Source organism: Globicephala melas, chromosome 3 (genome assembly GCF_963455315.2).
Source record: "Globicephala melas chromosome 3, mGloMel1.2, whole genome shotgun sequence".
Taxonomy (NCBI): Eukaryota; Metazoa; Chordata; class Mammalia; order Artiodactyla; family Delphinidae; genus Globicephala; species Globicephala melas.
Window position 1 is genome coordinate 33697505 of NC_083316.1, and position 21259 is coordinate 33718763.

General features: G+C 41.6%; 1 protein-coding gene across 1 annotated transcript in view; it reads right to left on the reverse strand.

Moving 5' to 3' along the window:
- Window positions 1-21259, reverse strand: part of MROH2B (maestro heat like repeat family member 2B) — a 60991-nt gene that overhangs the window by 12667 nt on the left and 27065 nt on the right. The window contains 14 exon segments of the mRNA XM_030881953.2: window positions 1550-1702; window positions 4498-4595; window positions 6629-6683; window positions 6685-6767; window positions 7086-7170; window positions 7429-7524; window positions 7620-7755; window positions 12657-12736; window positions 12947-13066; window positions 13792-13818; window positions 16334-16349; window positions 16351-16484; window positions 17035-17142; window positions 19675-19791. Of these exon segments, the coding sequence (XP_030737813.2) occupies window positions 1550-1702; window positions 4498-4595; window positions 6629-6683; window positions 6685-6767; window positions 7086-7170; window positions 7429-7524; window positions 7620-7755; window positions 12657-12736; window positions 12947-13066; window positions 13792-13818; window positions 16334-16349; window positions 16351-16484; window positions 17035-17142; window positions 19675-19791 (1308 nt within the window).

The window sequence follows — 21259 nt, forward strand, 5'->3', positions numbered from 1 at the left end:
CTAATCTTTATGATACTACAGTGGTGAACACGTGTCATTATACATTTGTCAACACCAAGACTAAACCCTAACGTAAACTGAGACTTTTGGGTGATTATATGATGTGTCAATGTGCGTTCATCGATTGTAGCAAATGTACCACTGTGATGTGGGATGTGGGTAGTGTGGAGACGGGAGGTATACGGGAACTCTGTACCTTCAGCTCCATTTTGCTGTGAATGTGATGGCTGTAAAAACATAAAATCTATATATGAGAGCATGGTAGAGGCAAATGTGGAAAAGGTTTATGGAATAGGAGAATGCTCCAGTTTGGAGCAAAGAAAGAACGAAGGTGATAAAAGGAAGATAACTTGATAGGAAAGATGAAGCCAGGTGCTAAAGGGCATTGAGGGCCACCTTTCTGAGTTTGGGTGTTAATCTGTGTGCAGTGGGGAATGATATTACACATCTGGCTTTTGACATGGGCAAGGGCATGTCTCCATGCTAAAGAACGTTTGCTTCTAGTGGAAATTTTTCCCGCTTACTTTGGATAGACACTTTTAGGTAAATATAATATTTTCTCAGAATTATAATTCCTTAATCATAAATATCCTGCAAACATGAATACCACACAGTCCCATTTCAATGATTCTTGGAGAGGATTTAGGTCCCTCTTGTAAGCCTTTACTTAGTGTGTGAACAACTTCCCCTTTTATGCTAAACACACAAATACATGGACATTCCAAATCTATTAACCTTTGATTCTCTCATGACTGGCCCAGGGCCTGCCACATAGTATGTACTCAATGAATGATTTTGAAAAAAGCTGATTGGACAGTAATTAGCACAGAGGTCATTTCTAAAAGCCATGCTTTGGAAAAATTTTAAATTTAGGGTGGTTGATTCTGGGCTATGGGGACCATAACTTCCTCCTCCTGTTCCCCTTGGAAAGCCTTTATTGAGTTAAAGATTCTTTTCCTCCTCAATCTCTGAATTGCTGGTGTTCTGTTTCTGACTTTAAGAGAGAGAACAGAGTATCTCCATTTGGAGCTCTTAACCAGGCTTCCTGAATTTAAATCCTGTTCTCTCTGCTTTCCAGTTGGTAGGAGGGACTGAGACTTTTCTTTTAGTCAATTCCCCAATGACAGCCTTCTTTACCAGAAAATACCTAAGGGGTGTTCAAGAGCAGCTCGCAGAGTGGCAGTGGGATTAGAAAATTCTCTTGGCCCTCAGTGGCCATCTTAAAGGCATTCGTTCACAAGGTCACGCTCATCCTTGCAGACCTCACAACCCAGTTTTCCATGATCCACATGCCTCTGACCAGAGCGTGGCAGTCTGTAAAGTTCTTATCATCACAGACTAGAGAAGCAATTGAGTGCCTAGACAGGCACTCAGTGTGAGCCTGGCTGTTCACACGCAACTTGGGTCTCTGTTGAGGCCTCTTGAGGCCGTGCGCACTCCCGCCTGTGGCCCATCAGAGGACCAACTGAGAAGTGGCGACCTACTTCTGGTATTGGCATCTCAGAAGTGTTAGAATTCTGCTCAGTTGTCAGATTGGCTCTTGGTTCACCTGGTCTTCTAAAGCAGCTCCCTGCTCCTTCAGGGCAGCGATCATCCAGATGCCACATGCCTTTGTACACGTGGGGTTGAGGCTCTCCAGACCGTCCAGGGTTTCCCCCAGGAACATGAGCATTTCTTCACTTGGAATGAGTCTCCTGACAATCTGAGAACGAACCAGAAAGACTCATGTCATCAGCCACCTCACTTCATATCTGGACGCCTATTCTTGGTTTTAGGATAATAGAAACCACTGGGATTTCCACAAAGTTAGCATGTGACTGGGGCCATAGAGACCAGAGACAATACTAAAATAGGACATAGACAACACCTTTCAACTTTAAGTAAACTTCCCTTGAAGTTATCTCTTGATCATTTCATTATTTATTAAATTTCAGGCCTGCCAAGGCAATTTCCTCTCCAAACCTGAAGTTACATCATACCCCATAAAGGAAAAATAATGCATAATGTTTATATGCCATTTTATATGTTATAAAGTACTTTCACATACATTTCATATATCACAGAAATAAGTCTTGTGTCTGCCAAAGAATAGCTAGGCTTGAAAATTCAGGAAATCTATCACTGTGTACTAAGTGCTGTGCTAAATACCCAGTGCCTCACAGCATCCACACAGAGGGTGAATTATTATTATTATTTTTACCATCTTTATTGGAGTATAATTGCTTTACAATGGTGTGTTAGTTTCTGCTGTATAACAAAGTGAATCAGCTATACATGTACATATATCCCCATATCTCTTCCCTCTTGCGTCTCCCTTCCACCCTCCCTATCCCACCCCTCTAGGTGGTCACAAAGCACCAAGCTGATCTCCCTGTGCTATGCGGCTGCTTCCCACTAGCTATCTATTTTACATTTGGTAGTGTATATATGTCCATGCCACTCTCTCACTTCGTCCCAGCTTACCCTTCCCCCTCCCCGTGTCCTTAAGTCCATTCTCTACGTCTGTGTCTTTATTCCTGTCCTGCCCCCAGGTTCTTCAGAACCTTTTTTTTTTTTTTAGATTCCATATATATGTGTCAGCATATGGTATTTGTTTGTCTCTTTCTGACTTACTTCACACAGAGGGTGAATTATTATGAACGCTGTCTTTTGCTTTTGCATGTTTCAAGATCAAGCGTAGTCAATAAAAAGTGAAGAAAAGAAAAACTTTGCAATTTTGGTCTCTAAACAAGAACTATACACAATGTTTGGTTGTATATGTCTCTCCGTGTGTATGAATGAAAACACAGGCAGGGGAGGTGAAAAGTTAGAAGTTTGAGTAAAGTCCAGGAGCATTATCTGGGGCTTTAGCCAAGCAAGATGGTCATGATTATGAGTTTGTGGGTATGAAAACATTCCTATTCACAACCGACTTCCTCCAGTATTAAATGGCCCGATGATGTTTGGTGGCACCATCTTTGAGCGGAAATGAGTTCCTTTTCACGAGTAGTTGCATATCCCAGCCGGTTTCTGAGTTACCATGGCTCCAAGATCAAGGCCTAGACTCGTGCCTCTGTTCTGTATAACACGAAATGCCTGCCTGTGTCCAAGCTCAACAGTTATGTTTTTTTTTTTTTCATATTGGGATGGATATTGGCTTAGGAAGAAAGGAAGAAAGGGAATTCATGTTTTCGAGCACCTCTCATGCATCAGACACTTTCTTAGGCATTTGACATATGTTCCCTCCCTGTCCCCCACGGGCTTGTCTCCTATGTCCTCATCACCTTCTCATCCCCGCTGCTGCCTCCTTAGTCCAGGCCACCTAATCTCATATGTAGATTCTTACAGTTTCCTGCAAACTAACCTCACTAGTTTCAGTCTTGCCAGCCTATAGTTTAGTCTCAACATGGCAGCCCGATGACCCTTCAGAAAATACAAGTCCAGTCACATTCCTCCTCGCAGAACCACCACTAGCCCATAAGGAGCTTTTGCAAATTAGGAAAAGTGCCCTGTTCTCAAGAGAGTTCTCTGTTATTGTCACAGTGACTGAGTTTGTTGGACCCTTTACTGCCTTCTGTGGATAACTGCCATAATACACATATGAACCTATAATGTCCACGTTAGGAATGATGCTGCCTCACACAAGGGTGCCCTTGTACATTTCACAGCTGCCACAGTGTACCTAGTGGTCTTGACTCTTCTGTTCAAAACCCTCTGCTGGCTTTTGATTCCAATTGGAATCAAAGCCAAGATCCTTAACAAGTCCTGGAAGGCACTTCAGTCAGCTCTGGGCTGTCTCTTGGATCTCATGACCCACTTCTTTCTCCACCTCAGGGCCTTTGCACATGCTGTTTCCATCTGCCTGGAATGTTCTTTTCTAGATGTCTTCATGGTTCTCCCTTTCAGAGAGGCCTTCCTAGGGGATCACCCCTCCCGTACTCTTTATTCCCTTCCTTGATTTTATTTTTCTCAGTTGTCACTACCTGACATATTTATCTGGCACTCCATCTACTAGGATGCAAGCTCAAAGAGGGCAGGCGTTCCTATCCTTAGAGCCTAGAAAAAAGTGTGGCATGTGGTAGGTGCACAGGGCATATTAGGCGAATGAATAAATGAATGACTTGATAGACCAGTCCTCACAACAGCTCTGAGAGGGAGGTTATGCATTTTTTTTTTTAAGATGAGACTGATCACCCAGTGCACACACTTCAAGCAGTGCACACGGAGTGCGTCTGATCGACCCCAAAGTCCTGTTCCTTCCATTCCACCCCACTGCCTCCCTCACCCTGGAGAGGGCCACTTGGTTCCCCAGGTTTCCCAGAGTATGAAATGATCAGTAGCAGGTGTTGCCTGTGCACATGGACCCAGAGTTAATAAATGAGTGGACAAAGGTCTTTCATTCAGCTAGAATGGCTAGGCTGTTGCCCTCCTGGGTAGCGGGGTGTACACAGCTGACTCATTTGGAAATCAACCCAGAATCATCCTTACATCCCTTGGCCAGTCCTCCATATCTTTCACCTTTGCTATTTTGGAGGAAATCTTGATCTGGACCTGCACATCATCACATTGCAGCCCTTCCTGCAAATCCTGTAGTCTTTCCACTTCCAGGCGAATGCCTACAATCAACAAAGCGTGACATAGGAGTTCAAAGAGCTGATAGGGGTTGAAGAAGCTGTCTGTATTTTGATGTGACACTAATTCAGCTGCTGGATGCCTTTAACAAACCCACTGAAGCCTGTCTGATTAGATGGTGAGCATAAGATCAAACACTGATTGAGTAGTTTCTGCATGCCAGCAGCATGCTAAATACTCTGCATGTAATGATCTCATTGCTCCTAAAGATGATCTGAGGTTATTTGCAGTTGAGAAAGCTGAGGCAGAGAGGTGTAAAGCCATTTGGCTGGATCACGCAGTTAGTAAAGATAGGAGAGCTGGAACCTGAACCCTGGTCTGACACCAATGCCCAGGCTCTTACTCCTCTGCTATACTGCTGTCTCTGTTGGAGCTCCATTCTGCACTGAGCCGCTCTGGAGGAAATGGTAAGACAACCATTGTAATAGGAACATCAGCAACTGTGTTAAGTGACTGTTGATATCAATTTGTAAATGCAGACCTAAACGGTAATGATATTCCGTTTGTTGTTTGAATGGAGTATAGTAATTGTGGAAACGCACACCTGAACCACTCTGGAAGGCAGCCTAGCCAATGGGCAGACGACCTGGGCTCAAAGTCCAGCTCCACTGCTTTCAATTGTCCAAGCAACTGGTAAATTTCTTAACCTCAGATCCCTCATCTGCTTTAACAACTGACTGAACAACACCCATGAGTATTAAATGGGTATTTAATTTAGTATCACACTAGTTACTTGTATCTAGTAAAAAAAAAATAATCATCGTTTTTCTCTCTCTCTACCATATTTATTTGGTCAACCAAGAAAAAAAGTTATCGTGAATAATGAAGTGTGAGATTTCTTGTTAACAAAGAATATTTAAGGACCTGAACTTTGCATGTTTCAGGAAAATAAAGGACACTAAAGGGAGAATGGGTAGAACAATAATAGAATTCTAATTCCTTTCTTCCTGTGAGGTCCCTCTCTGGCACATTTCTTCTCTTATTAAAATGGTCCTTTAGTTCTCACTTCCTTAATTCATTTTTTTTTTCCTGGCTTTGGTAAAAGCATATACCCTTCATGAATTATCTTCCCATATCCCAAGGGACTGTCCCTTGACTGTCCTATAGCCCAAGAGACCTATTCGGGCTCTGTTGTGTAGTTTGGCCTTTTTGACTGACTCTACCCTCTGCCCCCAACCAAATTCCACCTTTTGGCTCAAAAGCTTTTGCACAGCAAACCTAACAGACTTTTCTTATGCGAATCTTAGAATTATAATATCTCTGTGCTTCCAGCATCAGAACAGTGCCTGACACGTGAAAAGTCACTCAAGAAATGTTTGCCAAGTACCTAAGAGAATGAAGAGCCGAGGGTGGGCATGAGCTGCAGTCAACCTGGCTGAGTGTTCCTGGCTGCACCTGGTCTGCAGAGAACTGTGCATACGATGCAGGGCCCAGCTCGGCCAAACACCTGCTTATTTAACCTGGATTTAATCAGGAAGCCCTGAGTGTTGGTTTCAGCCTGAGACTGATGTTTTAAAATTCCTTATATTTCCTGACATTGACAGTTACTCACGTGTCCTGGCAGAGCAGACAGAGGTCCTGCTATGCAAGCTGGAAAAACCTCCACAAAGTTATCTCTCTTAGGAAACTCTGAAAGGCACTTTAGCACCATAATAATAGTGCAATTTCCTCTGGAAGAAAGCCGTGTGATAGAGAAAGCTTTGCTAATATGCCCAATTGCTGTGTGATTTAAATCAGACTCTCTCAAAACATTTTACCTGCTTTAATGACTCTTTATCATGCTCTGGTGGTGTTATCTTTATTTTAAAAAACCAGAAAGCAGAGCCACTGAGGAAAAAGGATCTACAAGAGAGACAAATTGTGTGACATAATTAAGGTATCAGAATTCAGAAATGGCTGAACTGGGGGAGGAGAAAGAGAGGAGGAAGGAGAGAGATAGATGGACGAGGAGAAAAGCTGAGAACAAAAGAAAACAGGTATCTTCTCTGCATCTGTGAGTTTCACATCCTTCCCTCACCTTTTATGCAGAACAGACTAATAGCCGAGCTAGCAGCCGCCTGGCGGATGGAGGTGTCACAGGAGTGAGGTGTCACAGGAGTGAGGAACCAGGAGGCCGAGGAGTGAGCCGATTTTAAAGTTCTCTGGTGCCTGCGGGACTAAGGGGGACCCCAAGGTGACGGGGTGACTTGACGATGTCCCAGGATAGTCCCAACGCTGGATATTAAGTCCCTTGTTCCTTCCGTGCAGGCCCTTAGAATAGAATGGACTCTTGGACTTTAAGGGCAGTGGTCAAGTAAGCGAGCAAGCGAGCAAAGACGCTCTGGGTTAGGACAGACCTGGCTGGTGGTTCTCCGGAAAGACCCCACTCGGGACTGGAGATCCGTCACGCACAAGTTTTGGATTCCAGCGGCCTCAGGGGTCCCTGCTGTTAGCAAGCAATGCCATCCATCCATTTTAGGGGCTTCCTTACTAACTATCGTTAGTCAGCACTTTCGCGGTGATCTGGAAGGCTCTTTCCCTTTCCCACTCTTTTTGTGAAACAGGCCACATTCGGAGAAGCTGTTGGTCAAAAAGTAAAAGTCTTTCCTTAGTATCCTCGTATTCATTCGCTCTCGTTCTCTCGCTCTCGCTCTGCTTCCTCTGGAACAGGGTGCTGGCCTCCCCACAAACCCTTTTTAAGTGGGCTGGCCCTACGTGGTGGGCCACGTGGGTCGGGCTGGACGAGTCCCTGTGACGAGGATGAGGCAGAGTTTGGAGGGTGCCTTGGAGCACCGATTAGGGACTATGGGAGTCAGTTTGAGCAGTGGCCCTACTCACGTTGACCATTTCTTGACAGTCCTCTGCTTTCACGTTATGCCACATCATGGTCCTCAGCAGCTTCCCCAGAGCATCCATGGATCGTTCGTAGAGAAACTGAAATCAAAGTGAGTGTGAGGGTCAGGCCGAGGGGAGTAAGTTCATTCATTCTACTCCACTCTGCACTCCCCTCGGGCCTCGCCCCCTCATACATGAATGTGCTCCGTGTCTGTGTCTGTCTTGCCCTCATTTTTGAGTTTTTCCAGAGGTGGAAGGGGCAGCAGCTTCCGGATATTCTCCTCAAGAATATTAAGATGGTCATTCAGTGAGAGCTGAGGTTTCAGTTTACTGAAACGAGAACCACGGGGAGGAGTGGATATTATGTTGACAAACAAAACATAACCCAGTAGAATTCCCAAGAACTGCCAGTCTGAAGGGGCTGAAGGGGTCAGGTACATTTCTGATGGGCTGGGATGTTGAGGGAGGTGGTGATGGAAGTAGAGAGAGATTGGGGACATAGAACCAGACTGTAGCGGTGGGCATAGTCCACACGCTTCAGGTCTAATTTATTAGCGTGATAAGCAAACCATCACTTGGTTTGCATTACTTTACCCTTTACTATATGATCTAACATTAATCTACTTGTTTTCTTCAGCACTTGACTATGTGTGCGTGTGTGTGTGTGTGATAGAGAGAGAGAGAGAGAGAGAGAGAGAGAGAGAGAGATTGATTCTAAGTTTGGAGCAGTGAGTTTTATAAATTTCATATGTCCTCTCATGTTATATGTAATGTCACACATACTATAGGTTCTTATAAATGCACAAGTGAATAAATGATAATGGAATCTTCCTTCTTTTGTTCCTTTCTTTCCTTCCTCTCCCTCTTTCTTTCTTTCTGACATATACTATAGACATTACGAGGATATAAACAAACCTGGACATAACTTGGAAAAATGTAAATGTTCAATAAACATGAGAAACTCCATTTGTTATTAAATAAGTGTAAATTAAGACAATACAATACCACTTGTCAGCAACCAAATTAACAAAGAAGTTAAAAATGATGACACTGTCAGAGAAAGGTGAAATTGGTTCTCTCACTGGAGAGTAAAAGTCAGTAACAGCTGGGACAACTCTATTGAAAGTGTTAAATGTGTTGATAGATGCTGAATAATCTTCTCATCCTTACCGTCTGGCTGGCTGTTTAAAAAACTCAACTTATTGAGCTATAATTTATGCACAACCAGCTGCATCCATTACAGTGTGCAATCAAATGAGTTTCATACTCATGGAACCACCACTATAATCAATATAGAACATTGCTATCATCCCCCAGTTTTTCCTCATGCTTCTTTGCAGCTCGTCTCTTCCTCTACCCTGGCCCAAGGCAACCACTGATTTGTTTTCTGCCATTAGAGATTAGTTTGCAAGTTCTACAGGTGTCTTGTCCATGTGAGGATAGCCATTAGCAACATGTGGCTATTGAACACTTGAGTTGTGGCTGGTTTGATTTAAAATAGGCTGTAATTGTAAAACACACTGGATTTTGAAGATTTAGTATGAAAATCATGTAAATTATCTTATTACGTCTTTATTTTAAATACTTGAAATAATATACTGAATATATTAGATTAAAATTAATTATTAAAATTAATTTAACTTGTTTCTTTTTACACGTTTAAAAGTGGCTACTAGAAAATTTTAACTGACATATGTAACTTGTATTATACTTTATTTCTACTTGACAATACTGTTCTGGAGCCTGGTTAATTCTTAATTGATCTTCAAGATTTATTTGCACTTTCTTTAAACCTCCCTCATCTTTGTAAACATGGCAACTTGTGCCTTCCCTTATTTTGCTTCTTATCGAGTTTTAGAGAAATTATGTGAATGTGTTTTGCATTTATTTCCCCTAGTTGACTAAAACTCCTTCAGAGCAAGGCCGTATTTTGTTCAACATTGTCCTTTTAGAACCTAGCTCAGTGTCTGATACATGGATGCAACTCAATAATATTTATTGAAACGAATTGTCAACTTTTATAATTAGAAGTTCAGAGAACACTTTTTGCACAAGGGTGTTCACCAAAGTATTACTTATAGTTTTTAAAAACAAGAAATAATTAAATGTAGCAATAGGAGGTTGATTAATAATTAAATGTAACAATATGAGGCATATCTATGTACCAAGATATTAGGCAGCCATTAAAAATGATGTTTGTTACCTCAACATAATAAATGCCACATATGAAAAGCCTACAGCTAACATCATGCACAATGGTGAAAGACTGAAAACTTTCCCTCTAAGATCAGGAACAAGACAAAGATGCCACTTCTATTTAACATAATACTGGAAGTTCCAGCCAGAGCAATTAGATAAGAAAAATAAATAAAAGGCATCCAGATTGGAAAGGTGAAGTAAATTATCTCTGTCTGCTGATGACATGATCTTATACATAGAGAATCCTAAAGAATCTACAAAAAATATTAAAACTAATAAGCAAATTCATCAAAGTTGCAGAATACAGGGACTTCCCTGGTGGCTCAGTGGTTAAGAATCCTCCTGCCAATGCAGGGGACAAGGGTTCAAGCCCTGGTCCGGGAAGATCCCACATGCCATGGAGCACCTAAGCCTGTGTGCCACAACTACTGAGCCTGTGCTTTAGGGCCTGAGTGCCACAACTACTGAGCCCACGTGCTGCAACTATGGAAGCCTACGTGCCTAGAGCCCGTTCTCCGCAACAAGAGAAGCCACCGCAGTGAGAAACCCGTATACCACAACAAAGAATAGCCGCCGCTTGACGCAACTAGAGAAAGCCTATGCACAGCAACAAAGACCCAACGCAGCCTCAAAAAAAAAAAGTTGCGGAATACAAAATCAACACACAAAACTCAGTTGCATTTTTATACACTTAAACAATGAATCATCAAAAAAAGAAATGAACAGTTCCATTTACAATAGCATCAGAAAGAATAAAATACTTAGGAATAACCAAGAAGGTGAAAGACTTGTACACTGAAAACCACAAAATGTTGCTGAAGGAAATTAAAGAAGACACAAATAAAGAGAAAGACATTCCATGTCCTTGGATTTGAGTATTTATTATTGTTAAGATGTCCATACAAAGCAGTCTACATATTTAATGGAGTTCCTATCAGAATCCCAATGACACTTTTTGAAGACATAGAATAATCCATCCTAAAACTCATGTGGAATCTCAAGTGACCCCAAGTAGCCAAAACAATCTTGAAAAAGAACAAAGTTGGAGATCTCACACTTCCTGGTTTCAAAACTTATTACACGACCACAGCAATCAAACCAGTATAGTATTGGCATAAATAAACAGACATACAGACCAATGGAATACAATGGAGATCCCAGAAATAAACTCTAGTATATATGGTCAGATGATTTCCAACAAGGGTTCCAAGACCATTCAGAGGGGAATGATATTGGATTTGGAAATGATTTCTTGGGTATGACACTAAAAGCACAGATGATGAAAGTACAAATAGACAAATGGGCCTACATCAAAATTAAAAACTTCTGTGCATCAAGAACACAATTTAGAGTAAAAGACAACCTATGGAATGAGAGAAGATATTTGCAAATCATATATCTAATAAGGGGTTAATAACCTTATAGAAAATAGAAAGAATATAAAATATATAAATAACTCCTACAACTCAGCAACAACAAAAAGAAAGAACCAAAAAAAAGGGACAAAGGATTGAACAGACATTTTTCCAAAGAAGATATACAAATAGGCAATAAGGCTATGAAAAGAGGCTCGAAGTCATTAATCATTAGGGAACGGCAACTCAAAGCCACAATGAGATACCATCTCACACCCATTAGGATGGCTACTGTAAAAACAAACAAACAGAAAATAACAAAGTGATGGCAAGGATACAGAAAAATTAGAACCCTTGTGCACTGATGGTGGGAAGGTAAAGTAGTGTCACTGCCAGAGAAAACAGTATGGTGGTTACTCTAAAGATAAAAATAGGCTTGACATATGATCCAACAGGCCTACTTATGGGTATATACCCCAAATAATTAAAAGCAGGGTCTGGAAGAAATATCTGTGCACCCATGTTCATCGCAGCGTTATTTACAATAGCCAAAATGTGAAAAACACCCATCAGATGAACGTCCAACAGATGAATGGATTAACAAAATATGGTATACACATAGAATGGAATATTGTTCAGCCTTAAAAAAGGAATGATATTCTGATTCATGCTACAACATGGATGGACCCTGAAGACATTGTTCTAAGGGAAATAAGCCAGGTGTCAAAAGATAAATACTGTATGATGCCACTTACATGAGTTACCTAAAGTATAAAATTCACAGAGACAGAAAGTAGAATGGTAGCTGCCAGGGCTGGTGGAAGGAGGGAATGAAGAGTTGTTTAACGGGTACAGAGCTTCAGTTTTGCAAGATGAAAAGAGTTCTGGAGATTGCTTTGCACAACAATGTAAAAGTACTTAACACACTGAACTGTACACTTAAAAATGGCTCAGATGATAAACATGTATACTTTACCACAATCAAAAATTTAAAAAATTAATAAAAAACGACTGATGTCTGTGAAGAGTTGGTAATAACATTGGAATATGTAAGATGAGGTGAGAAAAAAAAAACAGGATAAAAAATCATATGCAGAGTAGAATCTCAACTCTGTAACCAACATGGAAGACTAGAAATAAAGACCTGGAAATATACCAAAATGTTGATAATAAGGGGGGGAGGATTGGGATGATTTTTATCATTTTTAAAAACTTTCTATAGTTTCCAGGTTTTAACAGTGAACTTCTATTTCTTTTACTGCAGGGGAAAAATATTATTTTAAAAACGTGCTTAAAATTATTATCTTCAGGTTTATTGCTGCTAACCAAACTAGGGTGTGATTAAGGGTTTCATATATTTCTAATGGGACGATTAAAATTTGCCTACAGGCCAAGATAAATTATTTTTGCACAGAAGTTTCAGTCCTCATATATCAGTAAGTCTGACTCTTGTAAGCAGCTCCGCTAGTCCCTGTGAGTCAACAAATGATCAGGCTCTCAGTCAATTCTGTCACTCTGGAAAGAGAAAAAGCCCCCATTTGAAATAACCTATTGATGAACTGTGTTCATGTTTGATCGGTGCACTAGAGTCTGCACCGATCGATAAGTCAGTTGATCAGAATGAGGATATGGGGGAGGAAATATTTTTTCAATGAGAACAAACAAAAAATTCTCTACCTGAGGTATCTGATGGCGATTAAGACTTTCCACCGAACAGGGCTAGCCAAGGAATCCAGGGGCTCATCCCTGATGAAGTCCTGCAACACAGACAAGGAGGTAAACTGTCTCAGGAAGGACCAGGGGAGTTTCTAGACACAAAGAGGTGGAAACCTCATCGGACCGTTGGGCACCCTCAGGCGGAAATACGCCCAAGGTTTGTTCTTCGGGACTGGCGAGTTTTACCCATTACCTGCACTCTTGGTAATGAACTTCTCAGGGTTTTGCCCATATCCTCCCTGCACACTCACCAGCGTGTAACTCAGCAGCACCTCCTTGTAGGAAGACTTGAACTTCTCATCCTCAGCATCTTGGACAGCAATGCCAGTTTCCGTGATACTTCTTATAAAACTCATCTGCAGATCCATGTCCTAAAGCAAAATGACTCACAGTGCAAGCCAGGGTCTTAGACACCACACCCGGCTCTACAAATAGGGTTGAAATGTGCCCAGACAGGAGTGACACTCTGCTCCTTTTGCCATCTCCACCTTAGTCTCGGATCCAAGTTGCAGGGAAGTTGAGAAACTAAGGTCAATCTCCAGCCCCTCCAGCTCCCATCATAAACTGAGGTTTCTCTAGAGCAGTGGCTTTCAAACATTTTTGATCAGAAATCAAAATAGGAAACGGTTTACGATTCTACCCAGTACTTACATGCACAATATAGTGAATATATATATATAAAATACATAACTGAAATAAAAGTTTTATGATATTTATTATTGCTATGTGCAATGTACTCTTCTATTTCTCTTTTATTTCATTACAAACATTTTGCTGGTTTTGATCTATTAGCTATATTAAATTGATTTCATGATCTACTGGTGGTTTACAACCCACAGTTCTAAGAACACTGTTCTAGTTTACAGTCTAACTTCCAAACCACCTAGAACCAAATACAGCTCCTTGTTCTGTCTTAAATTAGGTTCAGGGTTCCTGGCTTCAGAACTGGATTAATTAGTTATATTTTGGGATCTGTTCCTGTGGAATCAAATCAAGAGAACATTTATGCTTACTGTACTTCCAGGGAGCATAATTTGTATTCAAATATATTTATACTCAAACACAGGTATTCAAATATATCACATATGCTGCATACCTTGTTCATCACAGCCATGCCCAGAACCTGAAAAAAATCAAAGGCAGAAGCAGACACTAGAGCAGCAGTTAGAGTTCCCTCATCCCAACAAAAAGACCGACCCATCAACCTGAAGGACAACAGTGAAGCAGGATGCCGAGTCCTTCCAACTGGTGGGAGCTGTTGCCTCCCTCCCCCAGTTTCAAAGGGAGACCCTGTACACTGGTAGATTCTTTGCCCTGGGTGAATCATGACTAAACTACAGAAAGCAGCATAAAGATGTCAAGCCTTTGGGCTTCAGCCTTCTCATTTTAAAGAGGCTCTATCAGACTTTGGTAAGAAAAAGGGTATTAAAGCTCTTGGCAGAAAAAGCGGTGAAAAGTTATAAAATGAAAGTTAATAGGGCAGCTGACTTTGGAATTGAGATATAGTTAGTTCTGCGACAACGCCTGTGTTGAAAATGGCAAATTTGTTTCAACGAAATTGATACATGAGGGAATACTTTTAGCATATTCTGAATTTTGAGTTTGCTTATGAACAGTTTTGTCCGTGAGAGCAAAAAGGTACAACAGTTGAACTGAGCCGCATAGGAAGACTTGTGCACATACCTCGAATATCCGTCAGTTTACTGTGTGTGATGAGCTGCTCTCATTCAAGTCTGGCATTACAGCTGTTTGTCAGATTTCAGATAACCCTCTTTCCCACCACCATTTCATAGTAGCTCATAAATTGCACAGCTGACTTCAGGTGTTTTGCAAGGAAACGTGCCGTCATTTCTTGGTAGTATTTATATATTTCCTAAATGTTTTTTAAATTACTTTTGAAAATTTAATTCTGTTTTTTTTTTAATGTGTCATTGATGGGGTTTTTTTGAATGTTGTTCCCCTCACCCCATTTCTCCCATAATCCCTGTGGTTTTTCTGGTACTATCTTGTGCAAATGTTACCTTATAGCAGAACTGACCTCAAAGTGTCCAGTGATCTTTTTTTTTTTTTTTTTTGCGGTATGCGGGCCTCTCACTGTTGTGGCCTCTCCCGTTGCGGAGCACAGGCTCCAGACGGGCAGGTTCAGCGGCCATGGCTCACGGGCCTAGCCGCTCCACGGCATATGGGATCTTCCCAGACCGGGGCACGAACCCATGTCCCCTGCATCAGCAGGCAGACTCTCAACCACTGCGCCACCAGGGAAGCCCCAGTGATCTTTATCTGAAACATCTTTGTCTCTTTCCTTTTTTATTTTTATAATGATTTTCCTCAATGATGGACTAAATATTAATGTAACATAAAACGTCTTTGAAAATTTTGTTTTCAGTTCTCATCATTGCTTATCAAATTTTGGGTATGTCAGAATCACTTTTTGAGGAAGGTGTTAAAATTACAGATTCAGTGATCCATCCCTGAAGACTGATTCATTAGGGATCTCCATTTTTAACAGGCTTTCCAGGTAATTCTCATGCAGCTGAGGTGTGAGGATCACTGCCCTACATCCTTCCACTAGCATGTACCTATATCTACAATACCGTGAGCTCCCTATGAGTCCATTCTTCTCACCTACACACATGAATAAATGTCAAGAGCACAGATTTATCAAATAGGTGGTTTGTGGAGGACACAGAAGAGGAGATAAAGGAACATAGTGTACAATCCCTAACATCAAGGTGCTGTCAATCTAATGGGAGAAGCAGATGTGCAGGTAATCAACGAAAACCCCTAAACCTGGCTGTGAATAAGAATCATTCATAAACCTTTAAAAAATACAAATGGCAGACCCCACCCCAGACATACTGAGGCAACCTCCCTGGATAATGACTCTGGGAAGCCATATTTTCAACTTGATGGCTAGGTGGGTCTTAGGTGGCTAACTTGGTACTAATCAGCAAAATGGCTGAACTGACAACCTGTAGAAAGCATTTTATTAAAGATACAAAAAGTGCTATGGGGGACAGAAATGACTGGATGAATTCCAACTCGGTTTTGTGGCTCCGAGGCAGAAGCATCCTTGGCATGTTGAGGAGTGTCAAGGATGGTCAGCGTGGCTGGGAAGATGGTGGAGGGGAGATTAGTACAACTTGAGGTGGACTGAGTAGATTGACAAGTGATGCATTTTATTCACTTAAAAATACATAAATGGCTCTATTTGTGAGACACTCTTTTAGATGGCTTATAAGTATTACCCTATAAAAGGTTAAACAGCTACCATTAGCAGCTCATCAGAGACTATTACAGGGAAGTAATAAGCCAGCTGCCCTAATGTAGTACAGGAGTCATTGCTTTAAGTTTAAATGAGGGTGAGATCATGGTGGGTACGACTGGTCTAGGAAGGCAGTGCGGGAGTGGTGGGATGTGAACTGCCCAAGGTCTTAAGAAAGAAACAAATCACTCAACTCTGTTTCATAATAAAAGGTTCTCTTTCCGTAAGTTCTCATCCTCCAAACATACTATACCATACCCTATCTTTCCTTTGGTCTGTGTCCTTTGAGCATGAAGATTTCCAAGAGCTGAGTCCCTCCAAGTTTTGGGAACCCCAGCCTTGGAAATCGAGGTGGCCCTGTGTTGGTTGTTACCTGAGAGCACTGGCCATAAAGAAACGACTTGGGATACAATGTCTTGATCAAGCCTGGGGAGGAGCTGCCTCTTGGGAGCATGGAGGGCCACGGCTCCATAGATTACCATGACGTCAGTCTTGGTCAGGCTCTTTTTCCCAGAGAAAATACCCTGAAGAGGAGGAAAGAGAGACATAAAAAATATGACTGAAGAAGTTTCTTTTTCTCTCATGTTTTTTCTTAATTCTATGGGCCGCTAGGGAGTTAAGAAATGGGACTGAGATTATTACAATTAGTCTGAAGCTGACACTCTTGCCTATATAAATTTAAACACACAGGACGGTGTTGTGGATCTATCAGGCGTTAAGAGAGGTACCTGTGAGAAGGCTTGCATTAATTTTTACTCAGTAAATTCTTCTCCTTTAGGGGAAGCAGAGTGTACACAATGGAAACTCTCCATGAGGCCTGAGCAGCTGGGACAAACCTAGGCACACACAGAGCTCCTTAGGGCCTCCCAGGTCAGCATTAGTGACAGAAAGTGGAGGAGACTTGTTACCTAGCTGGTCATTCTTCAGGGCCTGGGTTCGGACAGTTCTGACCTGGAATAAAGACCTGGGGACGGGAGCAAGTATAATACGGAGAAAGGATATTCACTGAAGCAGTCAGTGTCATTTGCCTTTGCAATGACCAAGGGCTTTGGAGGAGCAAATTCTTCTTTTTACCTTGCATCGATTCATGAAAAACTTTTCCCGATCTTGGAATGTTTTAAGAACTTTTAAAACAATTTCAAAGTGGTTCTTGGCACAGTATCCTAAGATAGATGTTATTCCCTAAAATCAGAAGAGATAGGACATTTTGAGTTTATTCATCTATTCAACAAATATATACTGAGCACCCATTATGTGTCAGGAACTCTTCTAGGTGCAGGGGATACAGGATTGAACAAAACACATCAAACTCCCCAACCTTTTGAGTGTGCAGCGAGGGGAAGTGATGGGGAAGTGACTGAGAAGTGACATAAAGTGAACACAAATTTGGTAAGCATGTAAATGTAAATGTATAGTATGTCCGAAGGTGATAAGTGCTATGGAGATAAGAAAAGCAAAAAAAAAAAAAAAGAGTAGAAGCTGCACACTGGGGGGAGTTGGCAATATAAATAGGGTGCCCAGAGAAGGCCTCAGTACAAGGATGACATGGAATAAGCAAGAGACTGAGCCATTGGACTACCTGGGAAGCAGAATTCTAAACAGATGGAGTAAGTGCAAAGGCCCTGAGGTCCATCGAGGAGGGCAGAAGGAACAATCAAGGGAAGTGCAGGATGAGGTGAGAGAGGAAGTGGGGGTTGGTCTGAGTAGGGCCTTTCAGGCCACAGCCAGTCATTTGGATTTCTAATCTTAGACTAGTGGGAAGCCAGTGGAGGTTTTTTTGAGCTAGAGTTGACTGTCATTTCTATAGGATCCCTCTCCTGCTGAACGCTTACTGTATCTCAAGTGGCTAAAATGTTGAAATCTGGTAGCTCCTGTTTCATGCTCTGTGGTCATATTCCCCCCTTGCCCACATTCTTCCCACCTCTCTTGCTCGAGGCTCACGTCACCACTGTACCTTCATGGCAGTTTGTTTATGAGTCCTGTTACATTTCATCCGATTGTATAACCCAGCTAGAACCACCATGACCACTGTCACCAAGGTCTCAACCAGCACTGTTCTTAGTCCTCAGATACCAGGCCACATACTCTCCATTGTCAGAAGATGCTTGGAAGAGATCTTTAAAGGCTTGTGGCCTGATGTCTCTGTGTTCCTTGGTCATGGCCTAAGATATAAACCTGTGTCTTTCAGCCTCTGGGTCCTGTCACTCCACAGTGCTCTGTGTTTCTCCTCTCCCAACCCATCTTCCTAATGTCTTAACTCCTTCCCCTACTTTTCCACCTATGTCCCACTGTCCTTCTATCATGTAAGTCTGGCAAAGCCCTGGATAAATCTGACTCCCCATTTGCCGATCACCTGTCCCTACACCTCATCTGCAGGAGGCTACTGGAAAAAAAAGTGACCCCACGGAGAAAATAGGTGGCAGTAGAAGATGATTTCAACCCCCAATGGGGCCCTCAAATCTGCACAGATGTCCTACATCTTTCCCTGAGTCCATTTTCTCTCTCCAGTTCCTCACAGTTGCAACCTCAGCTCTCTTCTCCTGAAACTGTTCACTAAGCATTCTCCATGAATAAGAACTTTGAGAAGGGTTCTATTTTCCCTTATTTTACTTGGAAGAACCTGAGGGATGTAGGTAGCATGTTGTAGAGGCAAGATTTGAATCCAGCTAGTCTGACATCAGAATCAGAGCTCCGGTGTCACCTGAGGGAGAGAGTCACGCTCGGGAGATGGAAGGCCAGCAGGCTCAGTGAGACTAAGAAAGTTACGCGTTAACACCTTACCCATCCAGAGGTCATTCACTAAGTGACTTGAGTGTGTGGGACACACTCAAGAACTTGAAGTAAAGTTAAGTAAAAGAGGAATTTGAGAAGCTCAAATGGATGTCACAACGTTCATCTTTTCAAGTTTGTGAACCCCTCAGACGTTGAATGACGGCCATATTGTATGCTTATATCTGAAATAAACTGACATTTTTTCCTAGCCCAGAGCAGAACTAAAAGGGCAATTAGGATGGGAAAAATGGTGCTAGGAATAATGCCAATGAGCAATGTGATGACTGAATATCTGAGAAGGAACAGTTTCAAAAGTTCAGTAAGTCTAGTGGTTTCTAGCCATTTACGATGGGGAAAGGACCCTAAACATCTGAGAATTTCTGAGAAGAGTATATAACAAGACAGACTATGAAAATATATTTTTTACTAGCTGGTCTTTATTAGCCTTGCAGAGTTTTGTTTTTGTTTTTTTTTTTTAACAGACATTCTCCTTTTTCTTCCACATTCACATATGCTCTCCAGCTTAGGCTAGGGTAGGGAAGAGGCAAAAACACTTTGCAAAAGCTCTTCAGGTTATACTTATATTTTCTCTAGGTGGAAAACCAATCGTATATAAGCTTACTTTCAGCTTACAAGTTTAATGATTTTGATACTTACAATCATACTCTTAAATTATAAAGCCAAGGTCAAAATATATTTAAAATACTCTTGTTAAGTGAGTGATTAAAATTCATTTTTCAATATCTTCACAAACCTGGTTAGATAATGAAGCACTGATATTTAAATAAGGAAGTTTCATTTTTCTGAAAAATTCTGTTGGACTCTCTTGAATGCATGGATAATTCTGAATGAGTAAGACATTAACATAAGAACTGTCAGAGGTTTTCCAGAAGGAATTCATTATCATTATCATGAGAGGAAATTGAAAGAAAGGGGTCCCACCTGGCGTTGATCCCCCAGGTGGTTGGGAGCAGCCAGAGCTTCCTTAATCTGTGAGCTTACAAAGTCTGTGTCTTGGCAGGTTGCTAAGGTGGTTCCCAAGGCTTTCCAAAGAAATTTCTGGAAAACAAAGGACAAGCAACACAGTTAAAGGTTGGAAAGCAAGACTGATGAAAAATGGAAAGAGTTAAAACAGTCATTTGAAGAAAAGACATTGAGGTAACTTATGACTGCTTACTAACCATGTACTTTCCTATACTGTCTCTTCAAAGCGTTCCCCCCGCCAAGGCTCTGTCCTCTACCTGTGTTCTTCTGCTCTCCTCTATGCCATGTGCTCCACCATCATAATACCTTTCACTCTCTACTGTAATTTTTAATTTTCTTATTTGTCTCTATGCTCAGAATTTCAGTTCTTGGTTGCAGAGGGTCTTATTGATTATTTCCAGTGGACAGTCACTGGTAGCTAATAAGTGCTCATTGCATTAACATGCTCAATAAAATTGTGTAATTTTGAAGATAATGCCATCAGATATTCTCAAACTCCACAGTATATTGACTTAGTTTATCGTTTAGGAGATTTAGAGTATAGTAATTTTGAAAATAATACTTTGTATGCTCTACTATTATCTCTCTCCCAGGAGTAGAGTGAGTTGTCCAGAAGTGCTGCCAGAATGGTATTAGGAGTGAAAAAGAAAATTCACATAGGAACTTTTGCACACACGTTGTGTCTTTAGTACGGAACTCTAAACTGGGGAGGGAAAGCACCCCATGGAGGAACACTGGAGGCGGAGCATGTGGGGAATCATTCTGTGGCTTCCATCTCCCTTACAGGTGGTGAGAATGTTGGATTCATTATGCCAGCCCTACCCTGGTTACTTCTGCAGTGTCAGGATGGAGAAAAGGCAAGTAGGAAAGTCGTGTCTTCCTGTCATCTTTTGTTAGAGGCCATGTATGATGTAGAGCTATACCTGGAGGTGTGGGGCAGCCCCTCAGTGGCTTGTGTTTGAACAGTATAGCACACTCCTGGATGTAAATAGGTATATGAACATGTGTGTATATATAGCTATGTAATACCAGATTGGCATCTCTTTATTTAGACTGTCCATCTTGTTACACACAGGAGAGTAAAGTGGCCAGTTGGAAGTCCACTCTAAGGACCCTGCAGAGCTCCGAGGATTGTAGCTATGGAGTGGTCATTATTGATCAGAAAGGATGTATGGCACAGGAGGAGAGGAAAATCTAGTAGTAACAAATGAAGTTAAATTAGTACATTCAGGAGAAATTGTACGCATTAGTCTGACTTGGGATGAGGGGGGACCTAAGGTGATAAAACAGGTGGAAGAACTACCAGAGTAAGAGTAAAACCAGAGTAAGAATCTGACAAGGTAGCAGCCACTTCACTCTCGGTTGTCCAGGCAAAAGACCCCCATGATCATGGAATCATAATGAGGAAAAATGTTTACAGAACTGGAGTAAATATTAATTGGGGTCAAAGCTGCTAGAGTCTATTTAACTCCATCTTGGGAGAAGGACAGGAAAGAGTCTGGAAAAGTCTTGTGCTGAGAAAAAATTGATTTGATCAGGGGGG